A 19,779-nucleotide genomic window follows, 5' to 3' on the forward strand; every position below is an offset into this window, starting at 1 on the left:
AGGGAATAAAAACACTACGGCAGGGACCTTGTCTGTCCTGTTCTCTTCTGTGTCCTCAGCAAGTACAAAATCAAACTAATTGGAAAGAGTCCCCAAATTCAGGAAACTGAAAAGTATTAAAAAAAAAAAAAGACTAATTCAAGGAAAACACTCATACCCTCAATTTCGGCAGCACTGTTCTTTTTCTTTGGAGAAGGAATAAAAAATAAACATGACCAGTAAGTACCAAATGCTTAAATTAAAACAGCAGACTACTTCTGCCACATCACCTAGCTTAGCAATAAAAATCAGCCAGGCATAAGCACTTCCATATAAAGGACAACATTTCTAAATGTCCAGCTGAAACACCATACTTATATAATTCAAGGTAGGCATTCTTATCATTCTTAATAACACAGAAGCAGTTATTGTATGGTTATACAAAGGTAAACAAATACTACTGTTAATAAGTCATGTATTACCATTTTTTTTCTTTTATTAATCCAGCTTGCAAGCCCAGCCTCCCACACCCCGAATTTACTTTACCTGCACGAATTAACATCTGCAAACATTCTAGAGAGTTGTGATAAGCTGCTTCATGAATTGGCATCCATCCCCTGTTATCAGCAACATCAACACTACGTCCGTTTTTGAGCAGTTTTCTTAAGACTTTAACATTGCCTTCCCTGGCAGCAAGTCCAACCGTGGAGCATGTGTCAGAGTAAGCCTCTGTAAAATCCATTCTTTTGACCAGTCTACAAAACAAGGCAGAAAGAAAACACTATCATCAATAAAACAACACTGCACTCCTAGATATTAGCAGATCACTGTGGACCTGTCTAGCATCTCTCACATAACTGCTGAGGAACAGCCTGAGGTGGAGATAGCAACCTGCCAGGCCATAGCCTCTGCCAGTCTGAACCAGGAAGTCTCTCTGTTTGGGGGACTGGGCTTCCTTAGAATCCTCTTATTAAAGATATCAAAGGAGTTTTAAGTGTTCTATCACTCCTTGTCCGAGCAGCTGCTTCCTGCAGGCTTCTGCTCCCGTTCATACTCCAACAAAATGCACTCACTGGAACACTGTTGATGAGAGAGTGAAATTCCTTCAGTTAATCCCAAATGTATATAGTCTACTGTGCAGAGATGGCCATTTAACTACCAGCAACGCTCAGCCTCAAGAACTAATTTTATAGCCCTCTACAGGGAAAAGCTAAACCCAAAAAGGCCAGAAAGAAGTGGACATTTTTTTTAAAAAACAAAAATAAGTAGTAATTCTAGTTTTTATGTCCCTGTTGGTTCTTTCCAGAAGGAGCAAAACACTCGGGTTCTCTTTCCTTGATGAAACAGTCCCACTGACTGAATATACTAAAATGAACAAAGACCATCATAGATGGGTCCAGCTTTCCTACACTAGCCCAGAAAGTTTTTCACAGCATTATTAGCCTCTTCCTCACAATCTCCCTTCAAAGTTCAAGTTCCCCTGGAGTCAGTGTCCAGTATAGCTCAGCATATGACTCTTACAAAGACAATTTCTTGTTAGTCACACTATGAGGCAGGTTGGGATAAGACCCAGGATTCTCATGGCAACAGTTATCCGCCAAAAGGCAGTCCCTCTCAGTAACATTTAGTTCCATCCTTCCTCTTAGTTTTTCTAAATATCTTAGGAGGTAGGTCAGGAAATACCAACAACATGTCTAGTCCAATACAGGTAAAAAACTTTCTAGAGTGATATTCTAAATAATTTAATCAGAAAGGGAGGTTTGAGGGAAGAGGTTAAAAGTAAGCACACAGCATTTCCTGTAGTAAATTTAAACGTATCTATGGTCATGTTTAAATATAAAGCTGTATCTGCAGAACCTGATTCTACAGAGAGCTAATATTAGCTATGAATTAATCTGATTAAATCAACCAGTCCATTACTAAGGAAGCGAAGATATTTATTACAGAACATTTAATTATTCAGTTAATAATTATTTACTGAGTACCAATTAAATGATCAGCAATGTGGAGGATATAAAGATGACACAGAAGTTGCAAGGAGGGGGAATGAAAAAGACACTGAAGGAGACCTTCAACATGGTGGAGGAGTAAGATGTGGAGATCACCTTCCTCCCTACAAATACATCAGAAATACATCTACATGTGGAACAACTCCTACAGAACACCTACTGAACACTGGCAGGAGACCTCAGACTTCCCAAAAGGCAAGAAACTGCCCACATACCTGGGCAGGGCAAAAGAAAAAAGAAAAAACAGAGACAAAAGAATAGGGACAGGACCTGCACCTCTGGGAGGGACCTGTGAAGGAGGAAAAGTTTCCACACACTAGGAAGCCCCTTCACTGGCGGAGATGGGGGTGGCAGAAGGGAAGCTTCAGAGCCACGGAGGAGAGCACAGCAACAGGGCTGCAGAGGGCAAAGCGGAGAGATTCCCGCACAGAGGATCGGTGCCGACCAGCACTCACCAGCCTGAGAGGCTTGTCTGCTCACCCGCCGGGGCGGGCGGGGGCTGAGAGCTGAGGCTCTGGCTTCGGCGGTCAGATCCCAAGGAGAGGACTGGGGTTGGCTGCAGGAACACAGCCTGAAGGGGGCTAGTGCGCCACAGCTAGCCGGGAGGGAGTCCGGGAAAAAGTCTGGAACTGCCGAAGAGGCAAGAGACCATTGTTTCGTGGTGCGCGAGGAGACGGGATTCAGAGCACCGCCTAAAAGAGCTCCAGAGACGGGCGCGAGCCGTGGCTACCAGCGCAGACACCAGAGACAGGCATGAGACGCTAAGGCTGCTGCTGCAGCCACCAAGAAGCCTGTGTGCAAGCACAGGTCACTATCCACACCTCCCCTCCCGGAAGCCTGTGCAGCCCGCCACTGCCAGGGTCCCATCATCCAGGGACAACTTTCCCGGGAGAACACACAGCACGCCTGAGGCTGTTACAACGTCACGGTGGCCTCTGCCACCGCAGGCTCGCCCCGCATTCTGTACCCCTCCCTCCCCAGGGCCTGAGTGAGCCAGAGCCCCCGAATCAGCTGCTCCTTTAACCCCGTGCTGTCTGAGCAGGGAACAGACGCCCTCAGGCGACCTACATGCAGAGGCAGGGCCAAATCCAAAGCTGAACCCCAGGAGCTGTGCGAACAAAGAAGAGAAAGGGAAATTTCTCCCAGCAGCCTCAGGAGCAGCGGATTAAATCTCTACAACCAACTTGATGTACGCTGCATATGTGGAATACCTGAAGACATCAAATCATCCCAAAATTGAGGAAGAGGACTTTGGGAGCAACTGTAGACTTGGGGTTTCCTTTTAATTTGTTTCAGGTTTTATGTTTACCTTAGTTTAGTATTTACAGTTTACTATCATTGGTAGATTTGTTTATTGATCTGGTTGCTCTCTCCTTTTTTTTTTAATATATAGATATTTTTTTTTTCCTTTTTCTCTTTTTGTGAGTGCGTATGTGTATGATTCTTTGTCTGATTTTGTCTGTATAGCTTTGCTTTTACCATTTGTTCTAAAGTTCTACCTGTTTTTCGTTTTTTCCTTTTTTTTAAGTATAGTTTTTAGTGCTTGTTATCATTGGTAGATTTGTTTTTTGGTTTGGTTGCTCTCTTCTTTCGCTCTTTCTTTTCTTTTTTTATTACTTTTTAATTTTTCATTTTTAATAATTTTTAAATTTTTTGCTTTAATAACTTTATTTTATTTTATTTTTTTCTTTCTTTCTTTTTTTCTCCCTCTTTTTCTGAGCCATGTGGCTGACAGGGTCCTGGTGCTCCTGCGGGGTATCAGGCCTGTGCCTCTGAGGTGGGAGAGCCAAGTTCAGGACATTGGTCCACCAGAAACCTCCCAGCTCCAAGTAATATCAAACAGTGAAAGCTCTCCCAGAGATCTCCATCTCAACACTAAGACCCAGCTCCACTCAACGACCAGCAAGCTACAGTGCTGGACACCCTATGCCAAGCAACTAGCAACACAGGAACACAACCCCACCCATTAGCAGACAGGCTACCTAAAATCATAATAAGGTCACAGACACCCCAAAACACACCACCGGACATTGTCCTGCCCACCAGAAAGACAAGATCCAGCCTCATCCACCAGAACACAGGCACTAGTCCCCTGCACCAGGAAGCCTACACAACCCACTGAATCAACCTTAGCCACTGAGGGCAGATACCAAAAACAATAGGAACTACGAACCTTCAGCCAGCGAAAAGGAGAACCCAAACACAGTAAGTTAAGCAAAATGAGAAGACAGAGAAAGACACAGTAGATGAAGGAGCAAGGTAAAAACCCATCAGACCAAACAAATGAAGAGGAAATAGGCAGTCTACCTGAAAAAGAATTCAGAGTAATGATAGTAGAGATGATCCAAAATCTTGGAAATAGAATGGAGAAAATACAAGAAACTTTTAACAAGGACCTAGAAGAACTAAAGAGCAAAGAAACAATGATGAACAACACAATAAATGAAATTAAAAATTCTCTAGAAGGAATCAATAGCAGAATGACTGAGGCAGAAGAACAGATAAGTGACCTGGAAGATAAAATAGCGGAAATAACCACCACAGAGCAGAATAAAGAAAAAAGAATGAAAAGAATTGAGGACAGTCTCAGAGACCTCTGGGACAACATTAAATGCACCAACATTCGAATTATAGGGGTCTGAGAAAAAACAAGAGAAAAAGGAAGTGACTGAGAAAATATCTGAAGAGATTATAGTTGAAAACTTCCCTAATATGGAAAAAGAAATAGTCAATAAAGTCCAGGAAGCACAGAGAGTCACATACAGGATAAATCCAAGGAGAAACACACCAAGACACATGTTAATCAAACTACCAGAAATTAAATACAAAGAAAAAATATTAAAAGCAGCAAGGGAAAAACAACAAATAACATACAACAGAATCCCCAAAAGGTTAACAGCTGATCTTTCAACAGAAACCCTGCAAGCCAGAAGGGAGTGGCAGGACATATTTAAAGTGATGAAAGGGGAAAACCTACAACCAAGATTACTCTACCCAGCTAGGATCTCATTCAGATTCGACAGAGAAATTAAAACCTTTACCAACAAGCAAAAGCTAAGAGAATTCAGCACCACCAAACCACCTTCACAACAAATGCTAAAGGAACTTCTCTAGGCAGGAAACACAAGAGAAGGAAAAGACCTACAATAACAAACCCAAAACAATTAAGAAAATAGTCATAGGAACATACATATTGATAATTACCTTAAATGTAAATGGATTAAATGCTACAACCAAAAGACACAGACTGGCTGAATGGATAAAAAAAGACTGGCTGAATGGGTAAAAAAAAGTCTTAAAATAAAGACTGTTAAAGAGACAAAGAAGGACACTACATAATGATTAAGGGATCAATCCAATAAAGATATAACAATTGTAAATATTTACACACCCAACACAGGAGCACCTCAATACATAAGGCAAATGCTAACAGCCATAAAAGGGGAAATCGACAGTAACACCATCATAGTAGGGGACTTTAAGACCCAACTTTCACCAATGACGGATCAACCAAGATGAAAATAAATAAGGAAACACAAGCTTTAAATGATACATTAAACAAGATGGACCTAATTGATATTTATAGGATATTCCATCCCAAAAGAACAGAATACACTTTCTTCTCAAGTGCTCATGGAACATTCTCCAGGATAGATCATATCTTGGGTCACAAATCAAGCCTCGGTAAATTTAAGAAAATTGAAATTGTATCAAGTATCTTTTCCGACCACAATGCTATTAGACTAGATATCAATTACAGGAAAAAACCTGTAAAAAATATAGACACATGGAGGGTACACAATACACTACTTAATAACCAAGAGATCACTGAAGAAATCAAAGAGGAAATCAATAAATACCTAGAAACAAATGACAATGAAAACATGACGACCCAAAACCTATGGGATGCAGCAAAAGCACTTCTAAGAGGGAAGTTTATAGCAATACAATCCTACCTCAAGAAACAAGAAACATCTCAAATAAAAAACCTAGCCTTACATCTAAAGCAATTAGAGAAAGAAGAACAAAAAAAACCCCAAAGTTAGAAGAAGGAAAGAAATCAAAAAGATCAGATCAGAAATAAATGAAAAAGAAATGAAGGAAATAGCAAAGATCAATAAAACTAAAAGCTGGTTCTTTGAGAAGATAAACAAAATTGATAAACCATTAGCCAGACTCATCAAGAATAAAAGGGAGAAGACTCAAATCAATAGAATTAGAAATGAAAACGGAGAAGTAACAACTGACACTGCAGAAATACAAAGGATCATGAGAGATTACAAGCAACTATATGCCAATAAAATGGACAACCTGGAAGAAATGGACAAATTCTTAGAAAAGCACAACTTTCCGAGGCTGAACCAGGAAGAAATAGAAAATATAAATAGACCAATCACAAGCATTGAAATTGAGACTGTGACTAAAAATTTTCCAACAAACAAGAGTCCTGGACTAGATGGCTTCACAGGTAAATTCTATCAAACATTTAGAGAAGAGCTAACTCCTATCCTTCTCAAACTCTTCCAAAATATAGTAGAGGGAGGAAAACTCTCAAACTCATTCTACAAGGCAACATCATCACCCTGATACCAAAACCAGACAAAGATGTCACAAAGAAAGAAAATTACAGGCCAATATCACTGATGAACATAGATGCAAAAATCCTCAATAAAATACTAGCAAACAGAATCCAACAGCACATTACAAGGATCATACACCATAATCAAGTGGAGGTTATCCCAAGAATACAAGGATTCTTCAATATATGCAAATCAATCAATGTGATACACCATATTAACAAACTGAAGGAGTAAACCATATGATCATCTCAACAGAGGCAGAAAAAGCTTTTGACAAAATTCAACACCCATTTATGATAAAAACCCTCCAGAGAGTAGGCATAGAGGGAACTTACCTCAACATAATAAAGGCCATATATGACAAACCCACAGCTAACATCGTTCTCAATGGTGAAAAACTGAAAGCATTTCCTCTAAGATCAGGAACAAGATGAGGCTGTCCACTCCCACCACTAGTATTCAACATAGTTTTGGAAGTTTTAGCCACAGCAGTCAGAGATGAAAAAGAAATAAAAGGAATCCAAATCGGTAAAGAAAAAGTAAAGCTGTCACTGTTTGCAGATGACATGATACTATACATAGAGAATCCTAAAGATGCTGCCAGAAAACTACTAGAGCTGATCAATGAATTTGGTAAAGTAGCAGGATACAAAATTAATGAACAGAAATCTCTTGCATTCTTATACACTAATGATGACAAATCTGAAAGAGAAATTAAGGAAACACTCCCATTTACCACTGCAACAAAAAGAATAAAATACCTAGGAATAAATCTACCTAAAGAGACAGAAGACCTGTATGCAGAAAACTATAAGACGCTGATGAAAGAAGTTAAAGATGATACCAACAGATGGAGAGATATACCACGTTCTTGGACTGGAAGAATCAACATTGTGAAAATGGCTATACAACCTGAAGCAATCTACAGACTCAATGCAATCCCTATCAAACTACCAATGGCATTTTTCACAGAACTAGAACAAAAAATTTCACAATTTGTATGGAAACAAAAGACACCGAATAGCCAAAGCAATCTTGAGAAAGAAAAACGGAGCTGGAGGAATCAGGTTCCCGGACTTCAGACTATAGTACAAAGCTATAGTAATCAAGACAGTATGGTACTGGCAAAAAAACAGAAATATAGATCAATGGAACAGGACAGAAAGCCCAGAGATAAACCCACGCATATATGGTCACCTTATTTTTGATAAAGGAGTCAAGAATATACAATGGAGAAAAGACAGCCTCTTCAATAAGTGGTGCTGGGAAAACTGGACAGCTACATGTAAAAGAATGAAATTAGAATACTCCCTAACACCATACACAAAAATAAACTCAAAATGGATTAAAGACCTAAATGTAAGGCCAGACACTATAAAACTCTTAGAGGAAAACATAGGCAGAACACTCTTTGACATAAATCACAGAATACTATGACATAAAAGCAAGATCCTTTTTGACCCACCTCCTATAGAAATAAAAACAAAACTAAACACATGGGACCTAATGAAACTTACATGCTTTTGCACAGCAAAGGAAACCATAAACAAGACGAAAAGACAACCCTCAGAATGGGAAAAAATATTTGCAAATGAAGCAACTGACAAAGGATTAATCTCCAAAATTTACAAGCAGCTCATGCAGCTCAATATCAAAAAAACAAACAACCCAATCCAAAAATGGGCAGAAGACCTAAATAGACATTTCTCCAACGAAGATATACAGATTGCCAACAAACACATGAAAGGATGCTCAACATCACTAAGCATTAGAGAAATGCAAATCAAAACTACAATGAGGTATCACCTCACACCGGTCAGAATGACCATCATCAAAAAAATCTACAAACAATAAATGCTGGAAAGGGTGTGGAGAAAAGGGAACCCTCTTGCACTGTTGGTGGGAATGTAAATTGATACAGCCACTATGGAGAACAGTATGGAGGTTCCTTAAACAACTACAAATAGAACTACCATATGACCCAGCAATCCCACTACTGGGCGTATATCCTGAGAAAACCATAATTCAAAAAGAGTCATGTACCACAATGTTCATTGCAGCATTATGTACAATAGCCAGGACATGGAAGCAACCTAAGTGTCCATCGACAGATGAATGGATAAAGAAGATGTGGCACATATATACAACGGAATGTTACTCAGCCATAAAAAGAAACGAAATTGAGTTATCTGTAGTGAAGTGGACGGACCTAAAATCTGTCATACAGAGTGAAGTAAGTCAGAAAGAGAAAAACAAATACCATATGCTAACATATATATATGGAACCTAAAAAAAAAAAATGGTTCCAAAGAACCTAGGGGCAGGACAGGAATATAGATGCACACAGAGAACGGACTTCAGGACACGGGGAGGGGGAAGGGTAAGCTGGGACGAAGTGAGAGAGTGGCATGGACTTATATATACTACCAAATGTAAAACAGCTAGCTAGTGGGAAGCAGCTGCAAAGCACAGGGAGATCAGCTTGTGCCTTGTGACCACCTAGAGGGGTGGGATAGGGAGGGTGGGAGGGAGACGCAAGGGGGAGGAGATATGGGGATGTATGTATATGTATAGCTGATTCACTTTGTTATAAAGCAGAAAGTAACACACCATTGTGAAGCAATTATACTCTAATAAAGATGTTAAATAAATAAAATTTTTTTGGATGTCTTAAAAAAAAAAGATGACATAGACACAGATTCTATCTCAAGTTATGTACTGTCTCACAGAAATGATAAATATATGTGATTCAAAATAGCAGAAAGTGCCATAAGAGAAGTACAGATAAGGAGCCATGAGTAGTCAAAGAAGGGGAAAACTACTTCAACTTGGTGAGGGATATGAGCTGTGCCTAAAAGATAAGGGAGGCTGTGACAATGAGATAACATGTAAAAGAGCATTTCTTGGGCAGAAGAAAAAATATAACCAAAATTATGGAAATGAACAAGCAAGGGTGAGTAAGGTTCAGTGAATAATGGAAACAATTTACTTTGGAAGGAGGATTAGGTAAAAAAAGAATAGTAGAAAAATGAGGTTACAGAGGTAGCCAAACTACGGAGAATCTTGAATGCTAAGCTGTACATTTTTGAATATATTACTTTTAGCCAAGGCAATTACATCCAAATTTCACAAAAAAGAACAAATCCCACATTTTAGGTCTATTTATAAGCATATTCATCTAATAGAAGAAAACTTTTTTTCTACATAGGAAAACCACACACACACATACAAGAATACTATTCCAAAGACATGAAATACAACTTCAAGTAAAAACAGATAAGAATCCCCTTCTAAATTTTACTGGGTTTTCTCACAGTTACAAATAATGTTAACAGATCCAGATTAATACACAATAATCTGAAAAAATTAACAGAACTGGATAATATCTTTGCGCTTAAGGGAAAGAGAAGCCAAAAGAAATGTACTATAATAGCAGGATCGTTCTCTTCAACCTTTAATACCAACTAGTCAACATGAATAAACTGTTAAGATCTCCCTTAATAAAACCTCCCTATGTTCTAGACTAAAAAAGAGAGTACAGAGTCAAACAACAAAATACATACAATGTAATAACAAATATGTATGATACATAAACCTCAGCTAGACCTGAACTGGTAAACAAAATATCAGCTACAAAAATCAATTTTCAGGCAATTAAGGAAATTTGAACATGGAATAGATATTTGATGATGTAATTATCGCTAGTATTCTTAGATGTGATAATGGCATTGTGGTTATCAGGAAAATGTCCTTATTCTTAGAAGTATTTAGCAGTGAAATCACAGCACATGCAGCTTATTTCAAAGGTTTTAGATTTAAAAGTATATAAAAAGAGTAAAACAACTATGGCATAATGTTAATTATTGGACCCATGTGTAGAGTATATAAATGGTCACCATATTCTTTTTTTCTAACTTTTCTGTATGTTTGAAATTTTTCGAAAAATTTGGGGGGGAACTAACCATTCCAGGCAATGTGAAACCACAGCTTGGAAAAAGTTAAAAGACCTGGTTATTCTTTTTTTTAATACATAAATTTATTTATTTTATTTTTGGCTGCGTGGGTCTTCGTTGCTGTGCACAGGCTTTTCTCCAGCTGCGGGGAGCGGGGACTACTCTTCATTGCAGGCTCACGGGGTTTCTCATAGCAGTGGCTTCTCTTGTTGTGGAGCATGGGCTCTAGGCGCACGGGCTTCAGTAGTTGTGGCACGTGGGCTCAGTAGTTGTGGCTCGCAGGCTTTAGAGCGCAGGCTCAGTAGTTGTGACTCACGAGCTTAGTTGCTCCGCAGTACGTGGTATCTTCCCGGACCAGGGCTCGAACCCGTGTTCCCTGCATTAGCAGGCGGATTCTTAACCACTGCGCAATTAGGGAAGCCCAGACCTGATTATTCTTAAATTAAGTTTTTCTTTGTGACATTTTCCTGTTTATTTCTTAAGAGCATAAATAATACTCCTTGAACCTGGATGTTCTAGCGTTCTTTTATAAAGCTAAAGACTATGAAACAGAAATCCTCAAGAAAGAATAATCATTTGTTAAGGCTTCTGCTTTCACATACAGAAACACTGCAATGATGGTCCAAGTGAGCTTCCTAAACAGTATTTTGGAGCAGTAGCTCTAACCGTCAGATCAAAACATTTTTTAGGATACTTGACCTGTTGGATAAACTCACGAAAGCTATTAAATTTCTCCCCAGGAAAATGTACACAGATCCCAAATCTTGTATACAATTTCAGGAGGTCTCATATATGGTTTCCAAAGCCTATACACGAGCTAAAAACCTTTGCCTACTCTTTTCTGAGTGACTCCTGAGAATACTAAAGATGAATAAGGTCGTTTCACGCAGAAAATTTAAATATGCAAGCAATTTTTGTTTAAATAATATTCAACAGTAGCTCTTCTACAGTCACAAAACTTCTGTAGTAAACTTTCTGCTTCTATTCGACAGGTAGAAAGATTTTTTTAAATGTAAAAATACAGATTACACTCCCTGCAAATCCAGTTTTCAAACCATAACAAAATGTCTTTCTACGTACCAACTGCGGTACCAATAAACAGCTCGTCTCCGTATCTAGACCACACCAGCCACGATTCCCACCCTCTCTCTTGTCCTTCCTCTCCGCATTCGAAAAACAGTAGACTGTTCCAATCTTAGAACCACAAATCCCATAAAAGGATTGTGGGTATTGTAGTCCTCTGACCACGCGCACCTCAGGAAAGGTAGGGTGATTTACAGAGGCTGCTGAAAAATCCATTGCTTAGTTCAGAGGAAGTCAATGCTTCCACATACCCTAAGCAAACAAAATAATAATAATAATAACGTTGACTGAGCTGGAGTAGGAAAACATTCTTCGAACCGCAAGTCCCAGTGTGCTTTGCGTCCCCAAGCAGGGAGTGCAGACTTTGCGCCTGCGCAGCCGGTTTCTTGCGTCCGGAAAGCTGTAGTCCCTGCCTGCAGCTCAGAGACCACGCCAAGGGGACAGCCGCCACCGCTACCGCTGCTGCTGCCGCCGCCACCAAGGAGGAAGAGCAAGGGAAGGATGTGGGTTTTTGGTTACGGGTCCCTCATCTGGAAGGTGGACTTCCCCTATCAGGACAAGGTGGTTGGATATATCTCAGGCTACAGCAGGCGCTTCTGGCAGGGCAGCATCGACCACCGCGGGGTTCCTGGCAAGGTGAGGCGCCAACCAGTCCCCCACACTTACTGACCCCGGCGCACTGCTCCCCAACTCCTGGCCCAGCTCTGCGGGACTTACACCCCAACGGCCGAGTAAACTCATGGAATAGTTTATAATGCTGCTACCTCTCTCTGTGCACCTTTCTCGGCCACCTGACCCCGACTCTCTCTCAAACCAAAGGCAGTCTTTCCGAAGCCGCTTGACATGCTGGTGGTAGGTAGTTCTTGAAGAGGAAGAAACGTGGGCGTAAACTCGCACAAGGCTAACGTGCTGGGAGGGGACCCCATCTCTTGGAAACTACTGCCCCCCCCAAAAGGTGGGAAGATAAACCTTCCTGTCACCACGGAGTTGAAATACTAAAATCAACTAGCAAATTCAGCTTTTTAGCAATTAAGTTTATTGGCATTTCTACATTCTGCCAGGCTTTGACTGGTTTGAGTTTAAACGTGCATGTTATTTCTGGGGTTTTTTAGTATCTTTCCAAAGGTTTTATTTTATGACACCTAAGGTCACAGAAGAACTAGTTTCCAAAATTACCTTACTTTGATCACGTTGGTTGTCCGGTACTTCCCAAGTTAAGTGAGTCCTGCTTTGTTACCTAAATAGCAAAGTACCAATACTATATCCAGCATTATTTTAATGTTTTTTTTCTCAGTGGTTCTCCTCTAAATTATAAATGCAAAATGTAAGTTCTTTGATCCATTTTTCAGTCAGCTATGCAGAGACATTTATCTTAATATACGTGAAGAGAGAGAGTAACAGCTCACTGCTTATGCAAATCAGCCTCGTTTTGGCTGCAAAACAACTAATCCATAAGGAAAACTAAATTTTGAGTAACTGATAATTTGGATAAGTTGAACACTTACTATAATTAACCTCCTAACTTTTAGAAGAGTACAAAGTGTTTAATTGCTTACATATTCTCTAAAATACTCAGAGTTATATGAGCTTGATTACCACTTTTTTAAAAAAGAAATTAATATTGGCTCAAAAGCACAATATCTAAAATGCTAGAAATCAGATGTAGCAAGAGATTGAGGTTAACTCCAAAGAAATACCTGTAGTCTTGCATCATGGAAAAGGGAAGAGAGGAAGGCTGTAGTTTGCACCTGCTCATCAATGAGACATAGGATGAAAATCACAAAAAGTTAGAAGCTGTTCTACCTCAACTAGAGTTGGTGAATTAAGAACTTGGCTTTAAGGTAGACAGATGACTTGAAAACAGAGGAGTGATTTACCACAAATGCACATTTACAGGCCAACAGAAACTTCATGGCCAAGGTATCTCCAAGAGTGTTATAAAATAATATTTAAGACTTTAAAGAACTAAGTTAAATAAAATGCCTTTTGAGTTGTCAGATATGAGCACTTAAAACTGCCATTCTGAAGAAGAATGCCTTAACCCAGGCTTCAATTTCAATGACCAAGTATTAATTACTTACGAACACGGTTATATAGCATATTTTACTACTCTAGTCTCATCCAAAATGTTTGTTACACAGCATGAGTTATGTACACTGTCAAAACAAACTGATGGTAAGAAATTGTCATGCCAATACAACAGTTCATGAGTCTTTAAAAAAGAAGAAGGTAGCTATAAAAGCCAATATCTCTCTTTTTACTTAAATATACTAAAATATAGGGCAGGAAATTTGGGGGAAAAAACTGCAATGGCTAATAGTTTGATACCTACTTTTATTTAAAGAATCCATCCTAGCATATTAAAGGAAAGCCTAAGGCACTAAACATTTTCTAAATATAATGTTCTATTAAGAAAACTGGAAAGAACATTATCTTACTTCACATTTTTTATTATAATGGATCACCAGCCTTTTATAAATATTAACTGTCTGACAAGAATATAAAAGGCTACAGAAATATCTAGCAAATTAGAATAACGTAAATGCTATATAGGACTATGTTTTTTACAGCAACATATGCTCCTAGTGAGCATATGATCATTACATATGAAACGTGATATTATTAAACAAATGTTGGACTCATTTCCACATACTGCAATGTGACATTTGTAGGAAAAATACCAAACTTACTTCCTTTACTAAATTATGCTTTCTTTTTAGCTTCATTTAACTTTAGTATCTTCCTAAGTTTAATTAAGCATCTCATTTATTTCTAACAAAACTGGCCAGTTCTCATCAAATTAAGGATTTATTTAAATGTGAAAAAATTTTCATATCAGAAAGAATATATTTCAATTTCAAAAAGAGAAAACATTTTAACACAAGAGATAATCATGAATATTTACTAAATCCCTCACTTTTCTAGATGTAGATCAGAAACATTACTCATTACCCAATGAAAGCACCCATCATGACTCATATTTCACAGCACACTCCAATCCCATTCAGCTTCCAAGACCCCCTCTTCAGTTCCAATATCCCCAAAAAACATTTAAGTGCATTTACAAATTTACATTGTTTCCCAATAATATATTTTATTTTAGGGACAAACAGCTTAAATTTTAGAAAATATTTCTGAGTAAATATATCAGTAGTGCCAATAGTCCATGTCTGTTTCATCCATAAGCAGTCACAGGGACAAATCTATTTTCCCTTAATGACTCCCTATATATGCTCTTTGTTTTCTGTTTCAATTGCCACCACCTACATCCAGGACTTCACTACCTCTCCTCCTTTCAACAATTACTACTGAGTACTCACATGTTAAGTGGGAGACACCTATGCAAACAACAATACCTGATAAGTGCTATAAGGGAAATGAATAAAAGGAGCAATGAGAGTTTAGAAGGAGCTGCTGCAAAGTCGTCTGGGCAGCTAAGCCTTTATGGAGAGAGTGGTGGGAGGATATCCAAGGGATTCTAAAGAAGGAAAGGCATTCATTCCACACTGGGAACTGGTATATCCAAAGATGTGAATGTCTGTAAAAGTTATAAATAATTCATTACAGCTTGAGAGGAAAAGTGGTAAGTAATGAGGTTTGTAGTTAACTCATGCAAAAGAATTTTTATTTTATCCTGTAGAATATTACAACCCTGAAAAATTCAAAGCACAGAAGTGAGTGGCCCAATTTTTGCACCAGAAAGTCAATCTAGGGCCAAGTAGAGAAAAGTCTGGAGGCAGGCAGCGAAATCCCTAAGGAGGCAACTGAAGGATGAAGAGAAACCAGATTCAGAAGATAATCAGAAGATAGAGCTACCAAGAATTGGTGACTAGTCTGGTGAAAGGGGAAGCAAGGAAAGGTGGAGTGCAGAACTTGTCCCCTCCACCACTAACATTTCTTACGCACGGTCTACCTCCTTCGCACTTGAACGTGCATACTATATACTTTACCACACCCATCTTCCCAAAGCACTTCTTTTATCATGCCAGTCACCTACTACTCAAGTGCTACAGTAGCTCTTCATTTCCTATTTCTCCCAAATTTCAGTGGCTTCTTCTTTTCCATTGTCCCCAGTTTCAACTCCAATCTCAAATCTGACTCTATCCTATTTCTCCAGTTATGTTTCTGAATCATCTTCCATACATGGAGGACCCTCTACTAAAGTCAGACACTTGGCCTGGTGTAATCCTGCTTCTAGACCCTCACTCATAAATCATGAGTCACAGTGCCCTTTTGCCAGAATTTGGTCTTTCTTTCTGACCACCCAAGACTCAGAATTCTTACTGCACTTAATAAATAGTATACATCATAGCCCTTAAGTATTCTCTACCTATTTCACATGTTAAGTTCATATTCCAGAATTACAATATAAGCTCTTGAAAGCAGGAATCAAGGTTTTATCTTCTCTACAGCACAGAATAGGTATTCAATAAATAGCTTCATATTCACTTTGATATTGAAGGTAACACGGCAATAGCTACATGACCCACACCAATATATGTATCCTTACTTTAGCATTATCTTAAATAGAAAACAAGTCAAATATAAATGTCCAACAATACAAGAATGTTTAAATTATAGTTCATTGACAGTAGAATATTATGCAACTATTGAAATGGATGAGGAGACAAACAGGAAAATATAATTAAATAAAAAACATAATCCAAAATTCCATGCATTCCGTGATTACGAATTATCTATACAAATGGACAAAGACTAGAAGGAAATAGCAACAAGGATGACACAAGTATCTGAATGATGTAAGCTAACTATGTGCCACACAATAGGCATACAAGTAGGTAAAATTGTGGCTTACAACTCAACTTTCTCACTAATGATAACATGTCAGTAGACACAGACTTTGGCACCAGGTGGGAATTGTATTTGAAAAAAAAAAAAATGCAAATTCTTAGACTGTTCTATACCTACAGAATCAGGAACTACCTCCAGGTAATTCTGATCTACACTTAAGTTTGAGAACCACTGCCCTATAGGAAAGCACCCTGGATTCCTCAGTGAAACTATAGCAATCTTTTTTTCCTAAAGAGAAAAAAGTGATCAGAACATTTATTTATAATTGCTTCTTCCTTTTGCTTTTCATTTTAGATGAGCCTTAGTCACATGTGTGTGTTTTTTAATATATCCATTCTAAGTGAACATAATATACCTATTATATACAAATTAAAGAGAATCTTTTAGAAAGGCCAAGATAATTTGGATAAGGTAGACTCTCTTAATTCATTTTAAAATTTATCATAAAAAATAAGTACTTTTGAAAAAGTGCTTACTATGAGCAAACAAAGTTAAAATATTCCACATCAACAGTAAGTTGCTAATGCTCAGTTATTGAACTTTAATTCGGGAAAAAAAATTTTTTTTTTTTTTTACTTTTTTTAAAACAGCCTGGAAGAGTTGTGACTCTTGTTGAAGATCCTGCGGTATGGTATAATTATTCTTTTTTGTATAGTCTTTAATCATAAAATGTTAAGATGTTTCTCAGTTTTAATAATCAATGAAATTTTATTAGCAGTCATCACAGACAATTTGAACTACACTGAGTCTAGAATTCCTCTCCGTATTTGTTGTATTTCTTTTCATCTGTTGGGAAAAGTTGGAATACAGAATTCAGGGTAGACAACAAAAAACCAATGGCATATAGTCTCATTTTTCCTTTCTCGATGAGTTTATTGACTGAGAATTTTGTGGTCTCCTTTGAAATTAATGGAGCCCGCCCTCAGACAGACTACCACTAAGAATCAAACGAAACCCTAAAGCTTTCCTCACATTTGCTAGTATTCTAATATTTCAGCAAAAATCCCAGTCATGAACTATCACTTTCTTTACTGCCTAATTTTATCAAGAGCACAAGAGGTTTTTAAAAAAGTTTAGAGCACTAGAAAACTTTTATTTACCTGGTAGTTGTCTGTTTCTTAAATATTTTCAATCATTTTACTGAGATCCAAATTTTATATTATGAAGTTAAATATTTAACTTTAGAAAGGACTTTGATATATAAAATCAAGCAGCTAGCAACAGCAGATGAATGGTGAAATTATGAAACACTTTCATAACTTACATTATGGAAAAGCATCTATAAAAATGGCTTCAAACTGGTAAGTAAAACTCCCAATTAGAGTTAATAAAACCACTTTGTTTCTGTAGAATGTTAATTTATTCAAAATGCTTAGCAACCTAAAGTTTAATAATCAAGTTAATAATTAAAGGTTGTCAAGAAACTAGAAAATCTGTGTTACAAACTATAAATCTTGCTTATATCACAGATATTTTATTAATACTACAAAGAATCTTTGCAGCTGAAGTACACTGCTTTTACTGACACTGTTCATGGGCTCTCTTGACAAAGAGGTTGCCATTTAGTATTCTGGATGGAGTAATTTACAAAGGATATTTGAAAGTTTAGGCAGTGAAGAAATGAACAAATAAATGAACCTATCGCCTTTATAGTTGACTACTTTATTACAGAGCTTTTAAAATACAGAACACTTTCTGCAAATAAGGGAACACCTAATATAAAAGTGATGCTCAACTCCAGCTGAAGGGGGTTGGGGGTCAAACCCCTCCCAGCCAGCACACCAACACATATCCAGACAGCCCTGAAGTAGGCTTCAGGGTGGCTACAACACTCCCTGAAGCAGTTTGGAAACTACTGCCCCTATACCATCAGTGAAATGTTAATGGATTTAAAGCTTTAGAACTATATTTAATGACTAAATGAAGACCTGGTATTTTAATTTCAGTCCCATTAGTTAAAAGACATAATTTGAAAAACTTAAACAAAGATAAATATCCTGGTATACAAGGAAATCATTTATTCAGATTAAAGAATGTAAAATGCAGATTTCCTTTACTGTTTAGTATATACCTGTTCAGTGCACATTAAGTGAAGCAAAACTGCACTGATTTCTAAGAATATACAAGATATTTTCTTACATCATAATATATCTTCACCTATTTTAGCCTTGTAAAAACTAAATAATATATTCTTTTCATTTTTCAACAGGGTTGTGTATGGGGTGTTGCTTACAGACTGCCAGTAGGAAAGGAAGAAGAAGTAAAAGCATACCTTGACTTCAGAGAGAAAGGAGGCTACAGGACCACAACAGTCATTTTTTATCCAAAAGATTCCACAACAGAACCATTCACTGTGTTGCTATATATTGGAACATGTGATAATCCTAATTATCTTGGTCCTGCACCTCTGGAAGACATTGCTGAACAAATTTTTAATGCAGCTGGTCCAAGTGGAAAAAATACAGAATATCTTTTTGAACTTGCAAATTCTGTTAGAAGCCTTGTGCCAGAAGATGCAGATGAGCATCTTTTCTCTTTGGAAAAATTAGTAAAGGAACGTTTAGAAGGAAAACAGAACTTAAATTGCTTAAAAAGACCTAACTGACTTTTCCAAACAAGCAGAGCTTTTAGTCTTCAGAGAACAGCACAATGGCATCATGATTTGTAAATGTGTTTACTTGAAAATCTTAGTTGTGTTTAATGTTGTAGTCAAGATATCATCTAAATTTATAGTTTAATTGCAAGTGGCCTGAAACACATACATATTCAAGATATTGGGGTATAGTTAAAGAAAAAATTTGTTTCAATAATATAATAATTTTCCAGCTATGTGATATTAAATACTTGCTCATGAGAAGTGAGTTCTTTAGAAAGACACAATGAAGGACTCAGTTCAGAACTTGTTTTTATCTGAATAAATATAATTCTGTTATTTCATATCACAGTACTATTTTGAAGTTGTAGAGAATTAAACCAAAAGACCAGTAAATATAATAAGGTTATACCTTCAATATATTCCCATACATCAACTCTGTAATCATGGTTTAAAATAAATAAGCTTAAAATAACATGTAATTTAAAACGTTTGGTAATATAGACAAGATTTGGGCCTTGAATGTGAATCTCCTTATTTAGGTATTAAATGAAATCCTTTCCAATTTAAGCCAAAAAATAGCATTTTAATATAAAAATTTCCTTGGAATTATAATGTACTATACCTCTCCATTTTTGAATAAATGTATTTTACTACATGGAAAAAACCCTTTCAGCTAGAAAAGCACAAATTATACAAATCATGTCTACTAACAATGTAGTCTAGTCTGTCACTCACTTTGTATTAATCTTATACTGAAACTTAAAAAA

General features: G+C 37.5%; 2 protein-coding genes across 4 annotated transcripts in view; one reads left to right on the forward strand and one right to left on the reverse strand.

The window, feature by feature from the left end:
- ASB3 (ankyrin repeat and SOCS box containing 3) overlaps positions 1–19,779 on the reverse strand; it is a 92,085-nt gene that overhangs the window by 58,405 nt on the left and 13,901 nt on the right. The window contains exons 1-2 of one of the 2 annotated variants that reach the window (XM_068564845.1): positions 11,602–11,687; positions 526–734 (exon numbers count right to left, since the gene is read on the reverse strand). In XM_068564845.1, coding sequence (XP_068420946.1) covers positions 526–721 — 196 coding nt within the window. In that variant the 5' untranslated portion in view covers positions 722–734; positions 11,602–11,687. Of the gene's footprint in view, positions 1–525; positions 735–11,601; positions 11,688–19,779 lie in introns of those variants that run through there. The other variant, XM_068564844.1, reaches the window with a different exon arrangement.
- CHAC2 (ChaC glutathione specific gamma-glutamylcyclotransferase 2) lies at positions 12,028–19,159 on the forward strand. 2 transcript variants are annotated; one of them, XM_068564793.1, is made up of 3 exons: positions 12,028–12,240; positions 17,007–17,042; positions 18,626–19,159. In XM_068564793.1, exons 1-3 carry the CDS (start codon positions 12,106–12,108, stop codon positions 19,019–19,021), a joined length of 567 nt encoding a protein of 188 aa, XP_068420894.1. In that variant the 5' UTR covers positions 12,028–12,105; the 3' UTR covers positions 19,022–19,159. The 2 variants fall into 2 exon arrangements, with proteins under 2 accessions (XP_068420894.1, XP_068420895.1); XM_068564794.1 differs by lacking the exon at positions 17,007–17,042.

Source organism: Eschrichtius robustus, chromosome 15 (assembly GCF_028021215.1).
Source record: "Eschrichtius robustus isolate mEscRob2 chromosome 15, mEscRob2.pri, whole genome shotgun sequence".
NCBI lineage: Eukaryota > Metazoa > Chordata > Mammalia > Artiodactyla > Eschrichtiidae > Eschrichtius > Eschrichtius robustus.